At 38.6% G+C, this 20,540-nt stretch overlaps 1 protein-coding gene across 1 annotated transcript in view; it reads left to right on the forward strand.

Moving 5' to 3' along the window:
- The window catches only part of LOC129475422 (transmembrane 9 superfamily member 2-like), a 53,223-nt gene extending 35,770 nt beyond the window's left edge, over window positions 1–17,453 (forward strand). The window contains exons 3-5 of the mRNA XM_063634922.1: window positions 7,462–7,609; window positions 9,109–9,257; window positions 17,436–17,453. Of these exons, the coding sequence (XP_063490992.1) occupies window positions 7,462–7,609; window positions 9,109–9,159 (199 nt within the window). The 3' untranslated portion in view covers window positions 9,160–9,257; window positions 17,436–17,453. The remainder of the gene's footprint in view (window positions 1–7,461; window positions 7,610–9,108; window positions 9,258–17,435) is intronic.
- Window positions 17,454–20,540: the final 3,087 nt, after the last annotated feature.

A 20,540-nucleotide genomic window follows, 5' to 3' on the forward strand; every position in this document is an offset into this window, starting at 1 on the left:
GGTTACTTGTAGTTTTCGTGTCACATTTAAGAAACCATTGCCTAATCTGATGTCACTAAAATTTATTTCTATGTTTTACAGTTTTATATTTTTATGTCTTAAATTTAAATCTTTGATCCATTTCAAGTTAACTTTTGTATATGGCACAAGATGAGTCTAATTTCATTCTTTGCATGTGGATATCCAGTTTGTCTTGACACCATTTGCTGAAAAGACTATTCTTCCCCTATTTAATTGTCTGGAGTTCCTTGGTGAAAATCAAATGGTCATAAATCTGTGGGTTTCTTTCTGGACTCTCAATCCTATTTTATTGGTCTATTCTTATATGTTAATCCTTATGCCAGTACCACAACGTCTTGATTACTGTGGCTTTGTATCAAATTTTCAAATTAGGAAGTGTGAGTTCTCCAACATTCTTCTTTTTCAAGATTGTTTTGGCTAGACTTTTGCATTTTCATATGTATTTTAGGAAGAACTTTTCAATTTCTTTAGAAAGTCAACTGTAAGCTGGGTGCAGTGGTATGTGCCTGTAGTCCCAGCTACACAGAAGGCTGAGGCAGGAGAATCCCTTGAGCCCAGGAAGTTCAAGGCCAGCCTGGGCAAAACAGCAAGACCCCATCTCAAAAAAAAAAAATCCAAACAGAATAAAACAAAAAAGCCAGCTGTGACTTTGATAGGTATTGCATGGAATCTGTGGATTAATTTGGAGAATATTGCCATCTTTGCAATATTAAGTCTTCTAGTTCGTGCACACAGGATATCTTTCCATTTGTTTGGCCTTGTTTAATTTATTTCAATGACATTATACTTTGTATGATTTCAGTTCTTTTCAATTTATTGAGACTTTTTTATGGCCCAACACGTGGTCTACCCTGGAGAATGTTCCATATATACTTGAGCAGAATGTATATTCTGCTCTTGTTGGATGGAGTGTTCTGTAGATGTCTGTTAGATCTAGTAGGTTTATAGTGTTGTTCAAGTCTTTCATTCTTTTGTTGATCTTCTGTCTGGTTGTTGTATCCATTATTGAAAGTGGGGTACTGAAGTCACCAACTGTTATTGTAGAGTTGTCTATTTCTTCCTTCAATTCTGTCAGTTTTTGCTTCATATAATTTGGGGGCTCTGTGGTTAGGTACACATATGTTTATAAATTGCTATTTATTCTTGATGTATTGACTTTTATATTGTCACAGAATGTCCTTTATCTCTCATAACACTTTTTGTCTTTAAGTCTATTTTACATGATAGAAGTGTAGCTACTCCAGCTCTCTTTTAGTTACTGTTTGCTACACACACACACACACACACACACACACGTACACATTTTATACTTTTACTTTCAACTTAATTTGTGCCTTTGAATCAAAATTATACCTCTTGTAGACATCATATATTTGGATACTTTTTTGAACACTTTTTACAATCTCTTCTTTTTAATTTTCATCAATTTACATTTAATGTAGTTATTTCATCAATTTACATTTAATGTAGTTATTGATAAAGTAGAATTTGCATCTGTCATTTTGCTATTTTTTCTATATATTTTATGTCTTTTCTGTTCCTTTGTTCCTTCATTACTGCCTTTTTTTGTGTTAAGTAGGTATTTTCTAGTGTACCGTTTTTATTCCCTTGTCATTTCTTTTACTATTTTTTTTTAGTTATTTTCTTAGTGGTGTTTTATGGATTGCTAATATCTTAATTTTTAACAAGGTAGCTCATATTAATACCAACTTGATTTCAATATCATACAAAAGCTTTGCTCCTCTACAGCTCCTTTCCCTCCCCCTCCTTTGTGCTGTCATTGTCATACAAACTATACCTTTATACTTCATATGCCCATCAATATGGATGCATAATTATTTCATTATGCAATTGTCTTTTAAATCAGATAGGCAGCAAAGGAGCTTGAAACAAATAATGTTTACTAATCATGGAACTTTGGGCAAGTTCTTTAACTTCTCTAAACTTAGATTTCTTCATCTGCAGTATGGAAATAATGATATTATTTACCTTGTATGGTTGCTGCAAGGATTAAGTGGGATAATGTATGTAAAGCATTTATAACAGTGCCTAACACAGAATAAGTACTCCATAAATGGTAGCTGTGGTTATTAGTTACTATTTTCTTTTACCATCGTGCCTTTGCTCATGATGTTCCATCTATTTGTAATTTTCTTTTTTTTTTTTTTTTTTTTTTCGACAGAGTTTCACTCTGTTGCCCAGGCTGGAGTGCAGTGGTGTGATCTCAGCTCACTGCAACCTCCGGCTCCTGGGTTCAAGTGATTCTCATGCCTCAATATTCCGACTAGCTGGGATTACAGGCGTTCGTCACCAAGCCCCGCTAATTTTTGTATTTTTAGTACAGACGAGGTTTCACCATGTTGGCCAGGCTGGTCTCAAACTCCTGACCTCAAGTGATCCACCCGCCTTGGCCTCCCAAAGTGCTGGGATTACAGGCTTGAGCCATGGTGGCTGGCCTATTTGTAATTTCTTCTTTCGAATTTCCCTATGACAATTTTTTTTCATTCTCAAATACCACCACTTCCATGCTCTCAACTTGTACAGTGTCTATTATCACTATCACAACACTTATCACACTCTTCCTTAGATTGTAGTTGTTTGTAATATGTCTTGTCTCCCATTCTATATTTTAAAACTCACGAGGGTGAATACTATGTCTTCACCTCAGTATTTTTCACAGTGTGTAACTCAGTGCCTTATAATGGAGTAAGTGCTCAGTAAATGTTTACTGTATCACTGAATAATGTGAATAATTTAAAAATGCAAAACAGATTGAGTTTTCTAGTTCTGTTAGTAGATCTGAATGCAATTTTAAAGCGATAAACCAAGAATGATACAAAGGATGTACTTAAGTGGTTTATGGACTTTCTCAGGTGAATAGGAGAGTCATAAGCTACTGGGATTCTTATTTCTCGAAATGTGGTAGACTGAAAGAGAATTTCAGTGCCTCACAGCATATAAATGGATTTATTAGGTTGGTGCAAAAGTAATTGTGGTTTTTGCAGTTCCTTTCAACTACAAAATCGCTATTACTTTTGCACCAACTAATAGATGGAGAAGTGATTAGAGTAATGAACATATATATTCCCTAAAAGGATATGAAGACAGTAAAGTTTATTAAACAATGTACTTTTCCTCCATGTAACCCCCAAAGTGGTAGGTAGGGAAGGGAAGAGGCAGCAGAGTTTGATGGGTATGCATTGAAACTTTAAAATAGAAAGAAGAAAGTTTGAATTTCAGCACTCAATATTAGGTGAGTGACTTTGGGAATGTCCTATAACATTTCTGATTGCCCATTTCCTTGCATGTAATGCCTATGTCACAGAGGTGTTCAGAGAAGTAAATGAACTAATGGATTGTGAAATTGTTTTGTGAGTTACAAAGCATTTTTGGCCACTCTTTTCTTCTGGGTTCTTACTGCTCTGTGTTCATCGTTCTGCTATAGCAATTCCCATGTTGTATTGTAATTTATTTGCTTATATCTGTCTCCCACTAGATTGAGCTTTTTTTCAGAGCTAAGATTTTTGTTTTATTTATCTTTGGACACCAGGGCCTAACACACTGGTACTCAATAAATGTTTGATGAAAGTGTGAATAAATGTTTCAGGTCGGAGATGAACTCAGGTGACCTATTAAGTTTCCTTCTAGTTTTGCTGCTTAAGATTCCTTGGAAAGGTCTACAAATAATTAGAGATTGACATAGGAAGAAATATTTAGAATGTGAAAACATGAACTTGGAGGACAGTTACAGATTTGTTAAACACATATTAACATTCTAGAGTGTACTTTCAAAAGGGAAATTGTTGAGACGGGTTAATTGAGTTTATATATAAAAAGGGAGGTTATGATTTGTCAAGTGAGAAGTAACTTTTCTGGCCAAGGAATGATAACAGCTGAAACGAATCTCTCAAAAGCTAGGAAATTTGGCAGAGGAATATTGTGGCTAAACAAATTCATTAGAGCAGAAAGGTATTAAAAACATTTTGAGAAGTGGAGTTAAATCATGGAAAACCGGCTTCCTTATTAAGATGCCAGAAACTGATGAGATATAAGGTGGAGGTTTTGTTTTGTTTGAAAGAGCTTGAAGCTACATCTCCAACAGGAGCAAAGTATGAGCCTTTGGAGAGCGGAATAGCTATACTTACTGAAAAAGTTGTTAGTAGACAGAAGAAATTGTAAACACAATTTACAATGTAAACATTGTAGAAATAGTAAAATGAAAGAACAAATGACTGAAGTTGATTGAGTAAAGTCCAAATCACTTGTAATGAGAGATGAAAAACCATCCAAAACAATGATCGTAAATAAGAAATTGAGAAGAGATGACAAGTATGATGGCATAATTAAAACGATAGATTTGGAATGGACCTTGGGAGAACTTAACAACGAAAGAGCTAACCAGAGATTCCCTGAACAGTAGACCTCAAAGCCTAAACTGGTAATATCATAGAGTGGCTATTAGTACATTTTCTCTCTCTGGTCTCTGACGAAATGTCCAGGAGGGGAGAAGACAGATGTAATTGGTGGAGTGGGTTCAGGGATAATTTTCTCATCATAGAGGCTTATTTATTTATTTGTTTTTGAGACAGAGTCTCTCTGTGTTGCCCAAGCTGGAGTGCAGTGGCACAATCTCTGCTCATCGCAACCTCCGTCTCCTGGGTTCAAGTGATTCTCTAGCCTCAGCCTCCCGAGTAGCTGGGATTACAGGTATGCACCACCACTCCTGGCTAATTTTTGTAGTTTTAGTAGTTTTAGTAGAGATCGGGTTTCACCATGTTGGTCAGGCTGGTCTTGAACTCCTGGCTTCATGTGATCTGCCCACTTTGGCTTCCCAAAGTGCTAGGATTATAGGCATGAGCTACTGCACCCAGGAAGAAAGAAATATTTAGAATGTAAAAACATGAAGTTGGAGGACAGTTACAGATTTGTTGCACACATATTAACATTCTGGAGTTATCATCATAGAGGCCTCATCGTAGAGGCTTTATTATAGCATAGTGGAATGAGAAAAAACTTGCACTTAAAAAATCAGACACACCTGACTTAGAATCCCAGCTCTGCCTCTTTTAGTGGTTTGACTTTGAGCAAAGTACTTAATATCCCTAAAAGACATTAATAAGGAACTCTGTCCCCTTTCGTAACTCCTGTTTTTCGGATGTCTGGGTTGTTCATCTAATTATTCTATAATTTTTTGCGTGTTTTCAATTTTTTTAAATGCTGCTTTTTAAGACATTTTATCATCTCTGTATTCCAACCCTTTTATTGAGGTTTTAATTCCTCTTGTCATATTTTTAATTCCCAAGAGCTCTTTTGTTTTCTCAATAGACTTTAAAGTTTCTTTTTCTTGTTTTATGGTCGCAATATCTCCTCTAATCTCTCCGAGGATGTCAATGATAGATTTTCTTTTTAAAAGTTTCCTTCTGAGCTTCAGGGATCTTCCCCAAGAGAACAGACCTCCAGTATTCTGCTGGTGTTGGGGAAGGGAAGTTATTTGGCCCTGCAGAATAGGGCAAGGAATCTGCAAGTCAGCTTCCTAGGCTGACTTTCAAGCAGTCCTCCTGGTTATTACCTCTCTTTCATGCCTACTTACAGGGGTACCTGGTACTACAAGTTCCTGAGCCCTTTTGGAATTCTGTGGTATAAATGGATTTGCGTTTCAGCTTTCCCTACTGATGACTTGGGATGCAGGTTTCTCAGTTCTGGTAGTTCAGTTACTATTTGTTCAGCTGCTATATCTAGTTTCCAAAATTTGTCGCTAGTATCTTCTCTCTATTCTGCTACCTTGTGTGTTTATGCCGTTTTATAATTCCCTTACTGTAATTTTATGAGGGTTTTGAGGAAGGAGCAGACCTAAATGTGTGAGTTAAATCTGCCATCTTTAACCAAAAGTCTCTTAATTCTTTGTTTTTTTAAATTATTTTATTTTACATTCAGGGGTACACGTGCACATTTCTTTCTTGGGTGTTCTTAACTCTTCATGTCTTTTATATCCATCTCTTTTCATTTTAACCATCTCCACATTATACAGCTTCTTACCACTTCCTATCTGGGCTGCTTTCCTCTATCATCTCGTCCCTTAGGTCTGTTTTCCACAGTGTTGTGGATTCATCTTCCCAAACAACTGCACTGTGTATCAGAGTTTTGATTGTAAAAACTCTTCTGTTGCTTCTTAATGCCACAAGGAGAAAATCAAAGTCTTCCACAGTCTAGCCTCTGTCTGCTGTTTCAACCTTATTTTTTAGGCTTTCCGAAACACTCATATCCATATCCATACCCATCCCCACTTGTAGCTTTGGTCAAACTTGTCTGGTGTACCAAATAAGTAGGGACACAGCAGCTAGGCTTGCCTGGTGATGTATCCAGTAGACTTAGAAGTTGGCCTGTTGATTTTGAGCAACCAGTTTAAAACTCCTTAAGTGAATACCTGTCTAACTTGAATGCATCTTATGGCCCCTTTCAGCCTAGGATTTGAAAATCTATTTTCCATATATGCTATTTCTTGATTGTGTTTGCTATATAGCATATCGAGTTTTTTCCATGGTCTATTACTCACACCTTATTTACCTTCTGCTAGACTTTGAAGGTGCAAGGATGAGTAGGCTGTGGAAATTACATCCTATAAGAAACTTCCATCCTCTTTCTTATATGGTATTAAGTTTAAGCCATAGCTCAATGACTGGGTATACACATTGTGATTTAATATTCTTCTAGGATTTAACATTGTAATTTATTATATCCTTCTTAGGAAAAGAATATCTGGATATTCATAGGTGTGGTGGCTCTTGCCCACCACTCCAGTGCTTTGAGAGGCTGAGATGGGAAGATCACTTGAGCCCAGGAATTTGAGAACAACTTGGGCAAGGCAGTGAGACTTCCTCTCTACAAAAAAAGTTAGCCAGTCCTGGTGGCACACACCTGTAGTCCTAGCTGCTCAGGAGGCTTTAGTGGGATGGTTGCTTGAGTCCAGGAGGTTGAAGCTACATGTAAGCTATGATTGTGCTGCTGCACTCCAGCCTGGGTGACAGAGAAAGATATTATCTCAAAAAGAAGTTATGTTTATAACATTTTCCTGAAAGTATATTGTTTTCTTTTGTTGTACACATTTTTAAATTAAAAATTTTAAAAATTAATGGACATATAATATTTGTACATATTCTTGGGGTACATAGTGATATTTCAATGCATATAATGTATAGTGATCAAATCAGGGTAATTAGCATATCCATCATCTCAAAATTTATTATTTCTTTGTGTTGGGAACATTCAATATCCTCCTTCTAGCTAGCTATTTGAGACCATATGACATATTATTATTAATTGTTGTCATCCTACAGCATTATAGAATGCTGGAACTTATTTTTCTTATCTAGCTGTAATTTTGTGGCCTTTAATAAATCTCTCCCTACCCATTGTTTTCTAATGACTTTTTTCTCCCTTCAGAATTGTCTTTGCTGATCTCTTTATTATGATGAAAATTCTCTGGATGGAAGGGTCATCAGCTGCCATCTCCTCTGCTACTCTGCTAGATATCCTTACAATTTGGTTTGGAATTTCATTTTTTGGTGCATATTTTGGAAATAAAGAAAAGGTAAACTTTTAAAATACTGCTTTTGGCCATTGAGCGATGACTGAAATAATACCTCAGTGTGTATATTACACATGAAATACAAAAAGTCCCACTGGAGAAAACTACAGAAAATAATCATTTTGTAATAAAAGATACTTAAAAAAATTAAGTAAAGGACAGTAACACTTTCAAAGACATTAATGCATTTCCTACATTATCAATTGTTTATATTTCCTTTTGCCTCTGATGAACCAAATTAAAAGGACATATTGTAGAAAGGCTGACATCAGCCAACTCAGGAAACTAATAGGGTTATACAGTGGGAGAAGAAAGTCAAGATGTAGTCCAAGGAATGGGGCTATTCAGTTTACAGATTTGAAGTAGCCTATTCCACATATCAGAGAAAGGTATAGGATACCAAAAAGTCTCAATGAGGCCACACAGCCAAAAAACTCTTCAAGGATATAGCATGAGATTGCAGAAGAAATGTTGGAAAAGACAAAATGGGAGGTGGAGTTCCACAGAGAGCAGCAAAAAGAAAATTTTCTGAAAACTATTGACACATTCTTAGACAAATTCTAAGAGAGAACTTTTGGACATTTTAGATTATTTTGCATTAGAATAGTCACTAGTAAATCTTTCCAGTCTCTCCCTTGGAAATTATAAAAAAGGATAAATATCCTCATTGATTGTTTAGCTGTGTGTCATTTAATATGGTGCCACTGGTCGTATGTGGCTGTTGAGCACCTGAAATGTGGCTGTCTGAATTGAGATGGGCTCTGTGGAAAATACACACCAGATTTTGAACACTTAGAATAACGACAAAGATAATGTGAAATATTTGCTCAATAATTTTATATTAACACAAGTATAAATCGTAATATTTGGACATGTTAGACTAAATAAAATACGATGTTAAAATTAATTCCATCTGTTTGTTTTTACTTTTTTAAGGGGGCTACTAAAAATTTTAAAACTACACATGTGACTTGCATTATACTTCCATTGCACGGCACTGGCCTAGCCCCTGCCCACACGACTGCTTTTTGTTGTTTTCTTTATACAATTGTTGTTTTCTCAAAGCTGCCTTTGAGAAAAATGCTCCTGTAAATATTCCATGCCCTCTTCAGATTCAAGATTCTGTTTTATGATAATATCTGTATAGATGTTTTTCAATTTCATTTCAGCTGCCATTCATGGCAGCTGATGACCCTTGCATCCAGAGAATTTTCATCTTAATAAGGAGATCAGCAAAGACAATTCTGAAGGGAGAAAAAGGTCATTAGAAAACAATGGGTAGGGAGAAATTTGTTAAAGGCCACAAAATTACAGCTAGATAAGAAAAATAAGTTCCAATAGTTTTCAAAGGCTCATGCCTTTAATCCCAGCATTTTGGGAGTCTCAGGCAGGGGGAATCACTTGAGGCCCGGAGTTCAAGGCCAGCCTTGGACAACATAGCAAGATCCTGTCTCTACAATTTTCATTTCATTCTGATTCTCACTTCATTTATTTCCGAGCAGATTAGTTGTCCAGTTCACACAAACCGGATCCCCTGTCAGATTCCTCCATAGAACTTCTTTACAAAACCACTTCTTGGCATCATAATTGGTGGCATTTTACCCTTCGGCTGTATTTTTATTCAACTCTTTTTCATTCTGAACAGTATTTGGTGAGTATTACATCTTCATAATCTTAAAAGTGTTAGTTTTTAGTAAATTAACATTCCTATAGTTTAAGGAGGTTAAATTCTGGTATGATAATACTTCATTTACCTCCACTTTATCCAGTAAATAACAATCTGACCTAGAAGAATTTCCTAGAGAACCGAGACTTAATTCATGACTTTAAAAATATTTATTTTTAATTTTTATGGGTACACAGTAGGTGTGTATATTTATGGGGTACATGAGATGTTTTGATACAGGCATGCAGTGCATAATAATCACATCTATGGAGAACGAGGTATCCATCCCCTCAAGCATTTATCCTTTGTGTTTCAAACAATACAATTATACTCTTTTAGTTATTTTAAAATGTACAATTAAATTATTATTGACTACAGTCACCCTGTTGAATTCACAATTTTTAAAAGGCACATTTTGATGGAAATATTTATAAAGATTTACTTTTTTGGCTGGGCGCAGTGGCTCACACCTATAATTCCAGCACTTTGGGAGGCTGAAGCAGGTGGATCACTTGAGGTAGGGCATTCGAGACCAGCCTGGCCAACATGATGAAACCCCATCTCTACTAAAAATACAAAAATTAGCCGGACGTGGTGGTGACTGTCTGTAATCCCAGCTACTCGAGAGGCTGAGGCAGGAGAATCACTTGAACCCGGGAGGTGGAGGTTGCAGTGAGCTGAGATCATGCCACTGCACTCCAGCTTAGGCGACAGAGTGAGACTCCATCTCAAAAAAAAAAAAAAAAAAAAAAAAGCTGCAAAATAGATTATAGTAACCATATAGTAACCGTATTTTCCAGATGTTCTTGATGGGAAAGTAGTTTTAAAATGAAAACTAAAAGGTTTTTCAACAGTTAATTTTCATTTCAGTGAAAAGCAATGTGCTTGTTTTTTATTTTATTTTTGTTTTTTATTTTTTTGAGACAGGGTCTCACTCTGTCACCCAGGCTGGAGTGCAGTGGGGCGATGTCGGTTCACTGCAACCTCCACCTGCCTCCCAGGTTCAAGCAATTCTCATGTCTCAGCCTCTTGAGTAGCTGGGACTACAGGCGTGCACCACTATGCCCAGCTAATTTTTGTATTTTCAGTAGAGACAGGGTTTCAACATGTTGGCCAGGCTGGTCTTGAAGCAATGTGTTTGTTGCATACAACTTTGTATAAATTTATTATCTAGGGAGATGCTTCTCCTCAATATTCGTCCCTCACTCTCATACTCAGGTATGTATTTTACATGAGATTTTTAGGTGGGGTATTGATCGGTTCATCAATTTCTTTTTATTTCCAGAAGGCTTTTTAAAATGGATGTTGTGGCTGGGTGTGGTGGCTCATGCCTTTAATCCCAGCATTTTGGGAGTCTCAGGCAGGGGGAATCACTTGAGGCCAGGAGTTCAAGGCCAGCCTTGGACAACATAGCAAGATCCTGTCTCTACAAATGAAATAAAATAAAATGAAAAATTAGCCAAGAATGGTGGCACGTGCTTGGCTAAAAAATTAGCCAAGCATGGTAGCCTGTAAGTTCCAGCTACTTGAGAGGCTGAGGCAAGAGGATCACTTGAACTCAGGAGGTTGAGACTGCAGTGAGCTGTGATTACCCCACTGCACTCTAGCCTGGGTGATGGAGTGAAACCCTGTCTCTAAAGTATTAGTTAATTAATTAGAATGGGCATTGATCATCCTAACTTAGCTCAGGTCTATAATAACCAAGAGAATTAACTGCATTCTTTCAAAGTTTCACCTAGATGTAATCCACACACAGATTTTTTTAAAAGGCATGTTTGAAAGTATATTTAATAGAATTATGTGTGCTGTGCTATAAAGGCATATTTGGAAAAGCTGAATGTCAACAGGCTTTCTAAGGCAAAAGTGGTATTTGAATCTGTGGTTTTCTGTTTTATGATGTAGTTGTTGGTATTTATGGCATTTGCAGCCTTCCATTTCTAAAGAGAATGTTTTTAAATATGTATGGAGAAAATTATGGTGATATTGATGAGTCTCAAGTGAGAACTAACTTATATGACCAGAGAAACATGGGTAACTAGCAGCACTGGTTCTGACTAGAGAAGATATGGCCAAACTCTGAAACTGCATAGGTAAGGGACTATTTTTTGGTACTTAATGGATAAGTGGAGATTTGGAATACAGAGTTGAATGTTTAGGGGAAAAAAAAAGAAAAAAAAAAGGTTTAGAGAAGTGTGTGACTGTCTATTGTATAGATTTGGATTGATCTTTCTGTGTGTACTGTTAAAGTTTATTTAAACCTCTTATTTTTATTTTCAGTTCTCATTAGCTGTACTACATGTTTGGCTTCCTTTTCTTAGTCTTTATAATTCTTGTGATTACTTGCTCAGAAGTTACAGTTTTGCTGTATTATTTTCATTTATGTGCTGAGGTAAAGCCAAAGCCATAAGAAGCTAATGCATCTTACATTTTCTATACTTGCATTATTGGAATTGGAAGTCTGTGTTTAGAAAAGAATTGAAATAAATGATAACTGCATGTTTCTACAACTTGGGATCAGTTTTATATTGTGTTTTCCTATTAACAGATTTTGACTTTGATGTGCCTATCACGTTAAGGCTGCTTTGATGGGAAATTTAAACAGAAAGTGATTTCTCTTTGGCTGGTTATTGTAGTTGCTGCATGATATTCAGTTAACAGAAAAAATAAGGGACTGATTTAGTATTTATCAAGTTCAATGATATTTTCTTTTCTTTTTTTGAGACAGGGTTTCACTCTGTCGCCCAGGCTGGAGTGCATGGTGCAATCTCGGCTCATTGCAACCTCTGCCTCCTGGGTTCAAGCGATTCTCCTGCCTCAGCCTCTCTAGTAGCTGGGATTACAGGTGACCACCACCACACCCAACTAATTTTTGTGTTTTTAGTAGAGATGGGGTTTTGCCATGTTGCCCAGGCTGGTCTCGAACTCCTGGGCTCAAGTGATCCACTCGCCTTGGCTTCCCAAAGAGCTGAGATTACAGGCATGAGCCACCACGCCCGGCCGATGTTTTCTTTTTAACAATTAAATTTTTTCTTTGCAGCTTAAGCCAGGAATCTGGTTTGTTGGTTTGAGATAGTGGCTAAAGATCCTTTCTCTTCTTTCATTTTATTGCCTTTTGGTTACCACAGACACAGTAGTTCTTTTTACCCCAGTCCCATTTTTCCCCGATATCATTCTGGATAACTGAGCTGGTAGTGTACATTGTTCTCTTAAATCCCCTAAATCCATTTTATTTTGGTGGTTAAATATGACTCTTCAAAGATGACAGACAATAGAAGGTTCAGGGAATGATTCTTATATACATGTTGTCTTAGACATTTTCTTCTTGTGCTATTGGTATAGAGGTACAAAATATAACTGTATATATACTTAAATATACTTATGTAGTATACTTATACTTAGCTGGTGTATTAGTTCATTTTCACACCGCTGGTAAAGACATACCCGAAACTGGGAACAAAAAGAGGTTTAATTGGACTTACAGTTCCACATGGCTGGGGAGGCCTCAGAATCACGGCGGGAGGCGAAAGGCACTTCTTACATAGTAGCAAGAGAAGTATGAGGAGGAAGCAAAAGCAGAAACTCCTGATAAACCCATCAGATCTCATGAGACTTATTCACTATCACGAGAATAGCATGGGAAAGACAGGCCGCCATGATTCAATTACCTCCCCCTGGGTCCCTCCCACAACTAGGAGATACAATTCAAGTTGAGATTTCAGTGGGGACACAGCCAAATCATATCAGCTGGACATTAATTGTATGGTACATTTTGCCTTAGAGAATCTGCAGCAATCATTAATGAGGCATACAACAATAAGCATACAATGGATGTGTTTTTATTCCTAAGAAAATGTTTTGGGGGGTCCCGAAGACTACCCACATGTTTGGTGACTCACTAGAAGGACTCATGGGACTGGGCATACAGATGCATGCATGGGTAGGCTACGGAAAGGATGCCTATAGGATCAGTGAGGGAAAAAGACAGGTGGAGCCTGGAGAAATCCAGGCACAGCCTTCCTGTGTTGTCTCCCTCCCATTAGAGAGCACACTGAGTGTGCTTCTTTCTCCAGCAGTGAGAAATGCGGTAATAAATATGCAATGTTCTGCCCAGGGAAGCCCGTTAGAGATTTCAGCGTCCAAGGTTTTTATGGGGAGTAGTCACATAGGCACCCTCTGCCTAGCAACTACAAAATTCCATACTCCCCAAAGGAAAGCAAGTATTCACCATAAATCACATTGTCTGTACAGTCTAGGCATACCAAACCAGTCTACATCAGTCAGGGAATGACTAAATCCCAAATTCCCAGATGCAAACCAAGGGCCAACCTTGCAAGCAGGCTTTCTAAAGATAGTAGCCTCAGATCTGCTATGTTAATTCTTTTCTGCACTGTCTTTCCTCATGGTCCTTGGCCACAGTGTCTTTGCAATAATATTATCATCAGTAGGAGTCCATGGAACAGGGTGAGACCAACCTGCAGTATTGACCTTAATCATGCCATCCATGGGTCCTGAATTGAGCCAGTTAAAGCAAATCTTATTAACCACAAGGTCTAGCCTAAATTTCTATATTATCCCCCTTTTAAAAAAATGGCTAGCCTGAGGCAGCAATAGGCATAGCACAACTCTGGCCAGTATGTAGAAGCTGAACTGAATGCCTTCCAGGGCTGAGGCAATGTTATGATAGTCAGCCTGCACACATTAAAAGTCCAATCCCAGAGGGCACATGTGGTATACCTGGAAACAAAGAGTTGACAATTGTTAGGACACCCCAAGCAGGACATACATTACATATTTTATTAAATTTCTTATAAAAGTTTCTCTTTTATTCCTTTTAATCCATTATTTTATGGAGCTTATCTTATGTTCTTGTTATAACTGCTAACCCATTTATGGTTAAAATTTCATCTGGAAAGTCATTTTTTTTCTACTTCTTTTTACAGGATTATCATTGGTGGTGGTGATTTTTAACCAGAAGCTTTATAGCTGTTTATCTTTGTACGTATGCAGTTCATTACTTCTCTGCCAAACTTCAAATCACAGAAATTGCGAGCTCTATTTTGTACTTTGGGTACACGATGATCATTGTGTTGATTTTCTTCCTTTTCATAGGTAACTACGGAATTACTCAGTATATTTCAGACTCTCTTAAGAATCTTGGAGATAGCCGTAATGTAATAAACATCAATTAACAATTAGTGGAAGGAAAAGGGAACAAAGTCATCATGTTCATTTTTATGCGTTGCAGATAAAAGATTGCAAAGCTGAGGGACCTGGAGGGACCTTATGTACTTAGCTACAAGACTGTCACTTACGAATGTTTTAAAACAGGGATATGTTCCAAAGCACAGAAAGGGTTATGTGTAATCACCTTTGAACAGCCTCCAAGCATAAAAAATAACCTACTTGAATAACTTTTAAATTAGTAAAATTAGATTAATTAAATATGTCATCATATAAGCAATTATATGTGAAGGACAAGATGTATACTTCTCAAGATTACTCGTTTGGGGTTGTTATTTGGATTCATATGCGATGGGAACTTTTGTCTAGATTGATGCTTGAAGCAAGTGGAAAAAAATGGAATGTTTTATAAAATGCTCCACTTGGAGAAATAATGAAGTTGGAGAGCTCTGGGACCTTCTGAACGCAAGCAAAGTAGCATTTCTGCCTGCGTCATGTCAAGTTCTGGCTTTAACTCAAGTCATATCACTTGTATAGGTCTGATTGGAAAAGTTCAAGGATTTTCTCTGATTTTAACTCTCAGGTTCAACAAATGTATAAAAATAAACAATGGACATTTGTTAAAAATCAAAACATTCAGACAAATGTAAACATTATCTGAGAAACCCAGCATCTTGGTGGTGGTTCCTTTTTCTATGTAATATCTAAAATATATATTACCTCTTATGTACTACTGGTCTCAACTGCTCAGTCTTTACTGAGTAAAGACTCAACTGCTCAGTGTTTACTCTTCTTTAGAGACCATGTAGTCCTACTCTAATCTCTCAGCCACCAGAAGTTCTATTTAAAACTGAAAGCCTAAGAGCTTCTCACCATTCTAGTCCAAGGAGTAGGCTCCTTATGCTTTTTTTTTTTAAAAAAAAAAACTTTAATTGAAGCATGTGGACGGAAAAGCACACGCATCACAAGTGTACAGCTTAATGAGTTATCACAAAGTGAACACACCTTTGTAACTAGCACCCCCACCAATAACCAGTACATGATTATCAGCCCTGAAGCCACTGTTGGGCCTACTTCCACTTGCTTTCCACAGGGCACCCACTATCTTGACTTAGCTCTAAAAGGACAGTGTAGGAAGGAAACATTGATATGCTGATAAAAACTAGAGTTAAGTGACAGGAAGAGGAGGGAAAACAAGAAAAAGCACAGAGTGGTACAAGGGGAATCATCCAAATGATGTTGAAATGATTTCACAGAATAGGTGTTGAGTGGAATTAAAGATGCCAAAAAGGGTGAAGACTAGGGAAAGGCCATTCAATTTTGCAAGAATCACCCTTTGAGAGGCAGTGTTCAATGTGGCGTGAACTGCTACTGCTTGTTTTTTGAGGTCTTTCTGCACAAAGTGATTCCTGGTCACCTCAGCCCATAACAGCATAGATTAATTTGGCCCATCTTTGAATTGTATGTAAATAGATTTACAAACACCACATAATAATACTGTTTTCTGTCTGATTTCTTTCGTGGCTGGTTTCTTGCCCTTTATATTGCTTGTGAGAGTCCTCCACATCACTGTGTGTAGATGCAGTCTGTGTCCCTCATGTCTTTTGTTTTGGATCCTCCTTCTACCTTGCCCAGTGAGCTTTTATATTTGTGTAGTATGCGGGTTGGATGTATGCAGCACAATAATTTCAGACTTATGTTTTCTTCATTATCTAACACTTTGACTCAGGTTGCCTTTTTCTGGGAACGTTGTATTACAACAGCTTCTTTTGAAACAGATGTACTCTTGAATGGTCACATTGCCCACAAAAATCTTTTTCTGTTCCTTGGCTCCAGCACCTGCATTCTAGATTCTGTCACCACACCACATCGAACACTGCCTCTCAAAGGGTGATCTCTTGCCAAATTAAATGACTTTTCCTAGTCTTTGCCTTCTTTGGTTTCTTTATTTAATACCACTCAACATCTATTTTGTGAAGTCATTTCAACATCATTTGGATGATTCTCCTTGTACCACTCTGTGCCTTTTCTTGTTTTCTCTCCTCTTCCTGTCACTTAACTCTAGCTTTTATCAGTATTTCATTCCTTCCTTTCTATACTCTCCCTTTTAGAGCTCATTCAGTCCTATGGCTTCACTTATCTCCTCAATGGTGACTGCTCCCCAACCCATATTTCTAACCATAGTCTCTCTCTGGCTGAATTCTGAACATTTCCATGTCCCACTGGTACTGCAAACTCACCATGCTCCCAAAATGAAGTTAGCACTTCCTCCTCTACAAACTGACTTATCTTAATTTCTTTCTCTCTTTGACCATCATCACTAATCTCTGATCTCCTTGACCTATTTTGAATAAATTCTTAACATAGCCCTTCTGTATTAGCCCATTCTCATGCTGCTGATAAAGACATACCCGAGACTGGGTAATTTATAAAGGAAAGAGGTTTAATTGACTCACAGCTCTGCATGGCTGGGGAGGCCTCAGGAAACGTACAATCATGGTGGAAAGGGAAGCAAACACGTTCTTCACATGGCAGCAGCAAGAAGTGCAGAGTGAAGTGGGAGAAAAGCCCCTTATAAAACCATCAGATCTCGTGAGAACTCACTATCAGGAGAACAGCATGGAGGTAACCACCTCCATGATTCAGTTACCTCCCACTGAGTTCCTCCCATGACACATGGGGATTATGGGAACTACAATTCAAGGTGATATTTGGGTAGGACACAACCAAACCAATATCACCCTCCATGATTTATAGCTAATCAATCATAACTTCCCTATTTATTCTTCTTAGAAACCTCTTGTTGCCATATATTCCTTTTTTTCATACTCCTACAGTCTTTATCCAGGCCTTTATTTCTTTGTCCTTGGATCATTGCAATAGCCTCTTACTTGGTTTGCTGAATTCTACTCTCTCTTTTTGTAACACACTTTTCATGCTAACCTGCTTTCAGATGAACTTATTTTTTTCTTATTATAATAGTGCAATTTGAGTTCCCGGGCAAGATGGCTGAATAGGAACAGCTCCAGTCTGCAGCTCCCAGCGAGATCAACGCAGAAGGCAGGTGATTTCTGCATTTCCAACTGAGGTACCCAGCTCATCTCACTGGGACTAGTTAGACAGTGGGTGTAGCCCACAGAGGGCAAGCAGAAGCAGGGTAGGGCATCGTCTCACTCAGGAAGCACAAGGGGTTGGGGAACTCCCTCTAGCCAAGGGAAGCCGTGAGAGACCTTGCTGTGAGGAATGGTGCATTCTGGCCTAGATACTATGCTTTTCCCATGGTCTTCCCAACCCACAGACCAGGAGATTCCCTCGGATGCCTACACCACAAGGGCCCTGGGTTTCAGGCACAAAACTGGGTGGCCATTTGGTCAGACACCAAGCTAGCTGCAGGAGTTTTTTTTTTTTTTTTTTTTTTTTTTTTTACCCCAGTGGCTCCTGGAACAATAGCAAGACAGAACTGTTCACTCCCCTGGAAAGGGGGCTGAAGCCAGGGAGCCAAGTGGTCTTGCTCAGTGGATGTCACCCCCATGGAGCCCAGCAAGCTAAGATCCACTGGCTTGAAATTCTTGCTGCCAGCACAGCAATCTGAAGTCGACCTGGGAAGCTCAAGCTTGGTGGGGGAGCAGTGTCTACCATTACTGAGGCTTGAGTAGGTGGTTTTCCCCTCACAGTGTAAACAAAGCTGCTGTGAAGTTCAGAGTGGGCGGAGCCCACCGCAGTACTGCAAAGCCATGGTAGCCAGACTTTCTCTAGATTCCTCCTCTCTGGGCAGGGAATCTCTGAAAGAAAGGGAGCAGCCCCAGTTAGGGTCTTATAGATAAAACTCCCATCTCTCTGGGACAGAGCACCTGGGGAAAAGGGTGGCTATGAGCGCAGCTTCAGCAGACTTAAAGGTTCCTGCCTGCTGGCTCTGAAGAGAGTGGTGGGTCTCCCAGCACAGTGCTGGAGCTCTGCTAAGGGACAGACTGCCTCCTCAAGTGGGTCCCTGACCCCCGAGCCTCCTGACGGGGAGACACCGCCCAGCAGGGGTCGACAGACATCTCACACAGGAGAGCTCCAGTTGGCATCTGGCAGGTGCCTCTCTGGGATGAAGCTTCCAGAGGAAGGAGCAGGCAGCAATCTTTGCTGTTCTGCAGCCTCCACTGGTGATACCCAGGGAAACAGGGTCTGGAGTGGACCCCCAGCAAACTCCAGCAGATCTGCAGAAGAGGGGCCTGACTGTTAGAAGGAAAAATAACAAACAGAAAACAATAGCATGAACATCAGATAAAAGGATGTCCACACAAAAACCCCATCTGAAGGTCACCAACATCAAAGACCAAAGGTAAATAAATCCACGAAGATGAGGAAAAACCAGCACAAGAAGGCTGAAAATTCCAAAAACCAGAATGCCTCTTCTCCTCCAAAGGATCACAAGTCCTTGCCAGCAAGGGAACAAAACTGGATGGAGAATGAGTTTGATGAAGTAGGCTTCAGAAGGTGGGTAATAACAAACTCCTCTGAGCTAAAGGAGCATGTTCTAACCCAATTCAAGGAAGCTAAGAACCTCGATAAAAGGGTAGAGGAATTTCTAACTAGAATAACCAGTTTAGAGAAGAACATAAATGGCCTGATGGAGCTGAAAAACACAGCACAAGAACTTCATGAAGCATACGCAAGTATCAGTAGCCGAATCAATCAAGCAGAAGAAAGGATATCAGAGATTGCAGATCAACTTAATGAAATAAAGTGTGAAGACAAGATTAGAGAAAAAAGAATGAAAAGGAACAAACAAAGCCTCCAAGAAATATGGGACTATGTGAAAAAACCAAACCCACGTTTGATTGGCATACCTGAAAGTGATGGGGAGAATGGAACAAAGTTGGAAAACACACTTCAAGTATTATCCAGGAGAACTTCCCCAACCTAGCAAGACAGGCCAACATTCAAATTTAGGAAATACAGAGAACACCACAAAGATACTCCTCAAGAATAGTAACCCCAAGACACATAATTGTCAGATTCACCAAGGTTGAAATGAAGGAAAAAAATGTTAAGGGCAGCCAGAGAGAAAGATCGAGTTACCCACAAAGGGAAGCCCATCAGACTAACAGCTGATCTCGGCAGAAACCCTACAAGCCAGAAGAGAGTGGGGGCCAATATTCAACATTCTTAAAGAAAAGCATTTTCAACCCAGAATTTCATATCCAGCAAAACTAAGCTTCATAAGTGAAGGAGAAATAAAATCCTTTACAGACAAGCAAATGCTGAGGGATTTTGTCACCAACAGGCCTGCCTTATAAGAGCTCCTGAAGGAAGCACTAAATATGGAAAGGAAAAACTGGTACCAGCCACTGCAAAAACATATCAAAATGTAAAGACCATCGACACTATGAAGAAACGGCATCAACTAATGGGCAAAATAACCAGCTAGTATCATGGCAGGATCAAATTCACACATAACAATATTAACCTTAAATGTAAACAGGCTACATGCCCCAATTAAAAGGCACAGACTGGTAAATTGGTTTAAGAGTCAGGACCCATTGGTGTGCTGTACTTAGGAGACCCATCTCATGTGCAAAGACACAAATAGGCTCAAAATAAAGGGGTGGAGGAAGATTTACTAAGCAAATAGAAAACAAACTAACAAAAAAAAGGCGTTGCAATCCTAGTCTCTGATAAAACAGACTTTAAACTAACAAAGATCAAAAAAGAGAAAGAAGGGCATTGCATAATGGTAAAGGGATCAATGCAACAAGAGCTAACTATCCTAAATATATATGCATCCAATGCAGGAGCACCCAGATTCATAAAGCAGGTTCTTAGAGACCTACAAAGAGACTTAGACTCCCACACAATAGTAGTGGGAGACTTTAACTCCATGCTGTCAATATTAGATCAACGAGACAGAAAATTGACAAGGATATTCAGGACTTGAATTCAGCTCTGGACCCAGCAGACCTGATAGACATCTACAGAACTCTCCACCCAAATGAACAGAATATACATTCTTCTCAGCATCACATCGCATTTACTCTAAAATCGACCACATAATTGGAAGTAAAACACTCCTCAGCAAATGCAAAAGAACAGCAATCACAA

The sequence above is a fragment of the Symphalangus syndactylus genome, chromosome X, assembly GCF_028878055.3.
Source record: "Symphalangus syndactylus isolate Jambi chromosome X, NHGRI_mSymSyn1-v2.1_pri, whole genome shotgun sequence".
NCBI classification, from domain to species: domain Eukaryota; kingdom Metazoa; phylum Chordata; class Mammalia; order Primates; family Hylobatidae; genus Symphalangus; species Symphalangus syndactylus.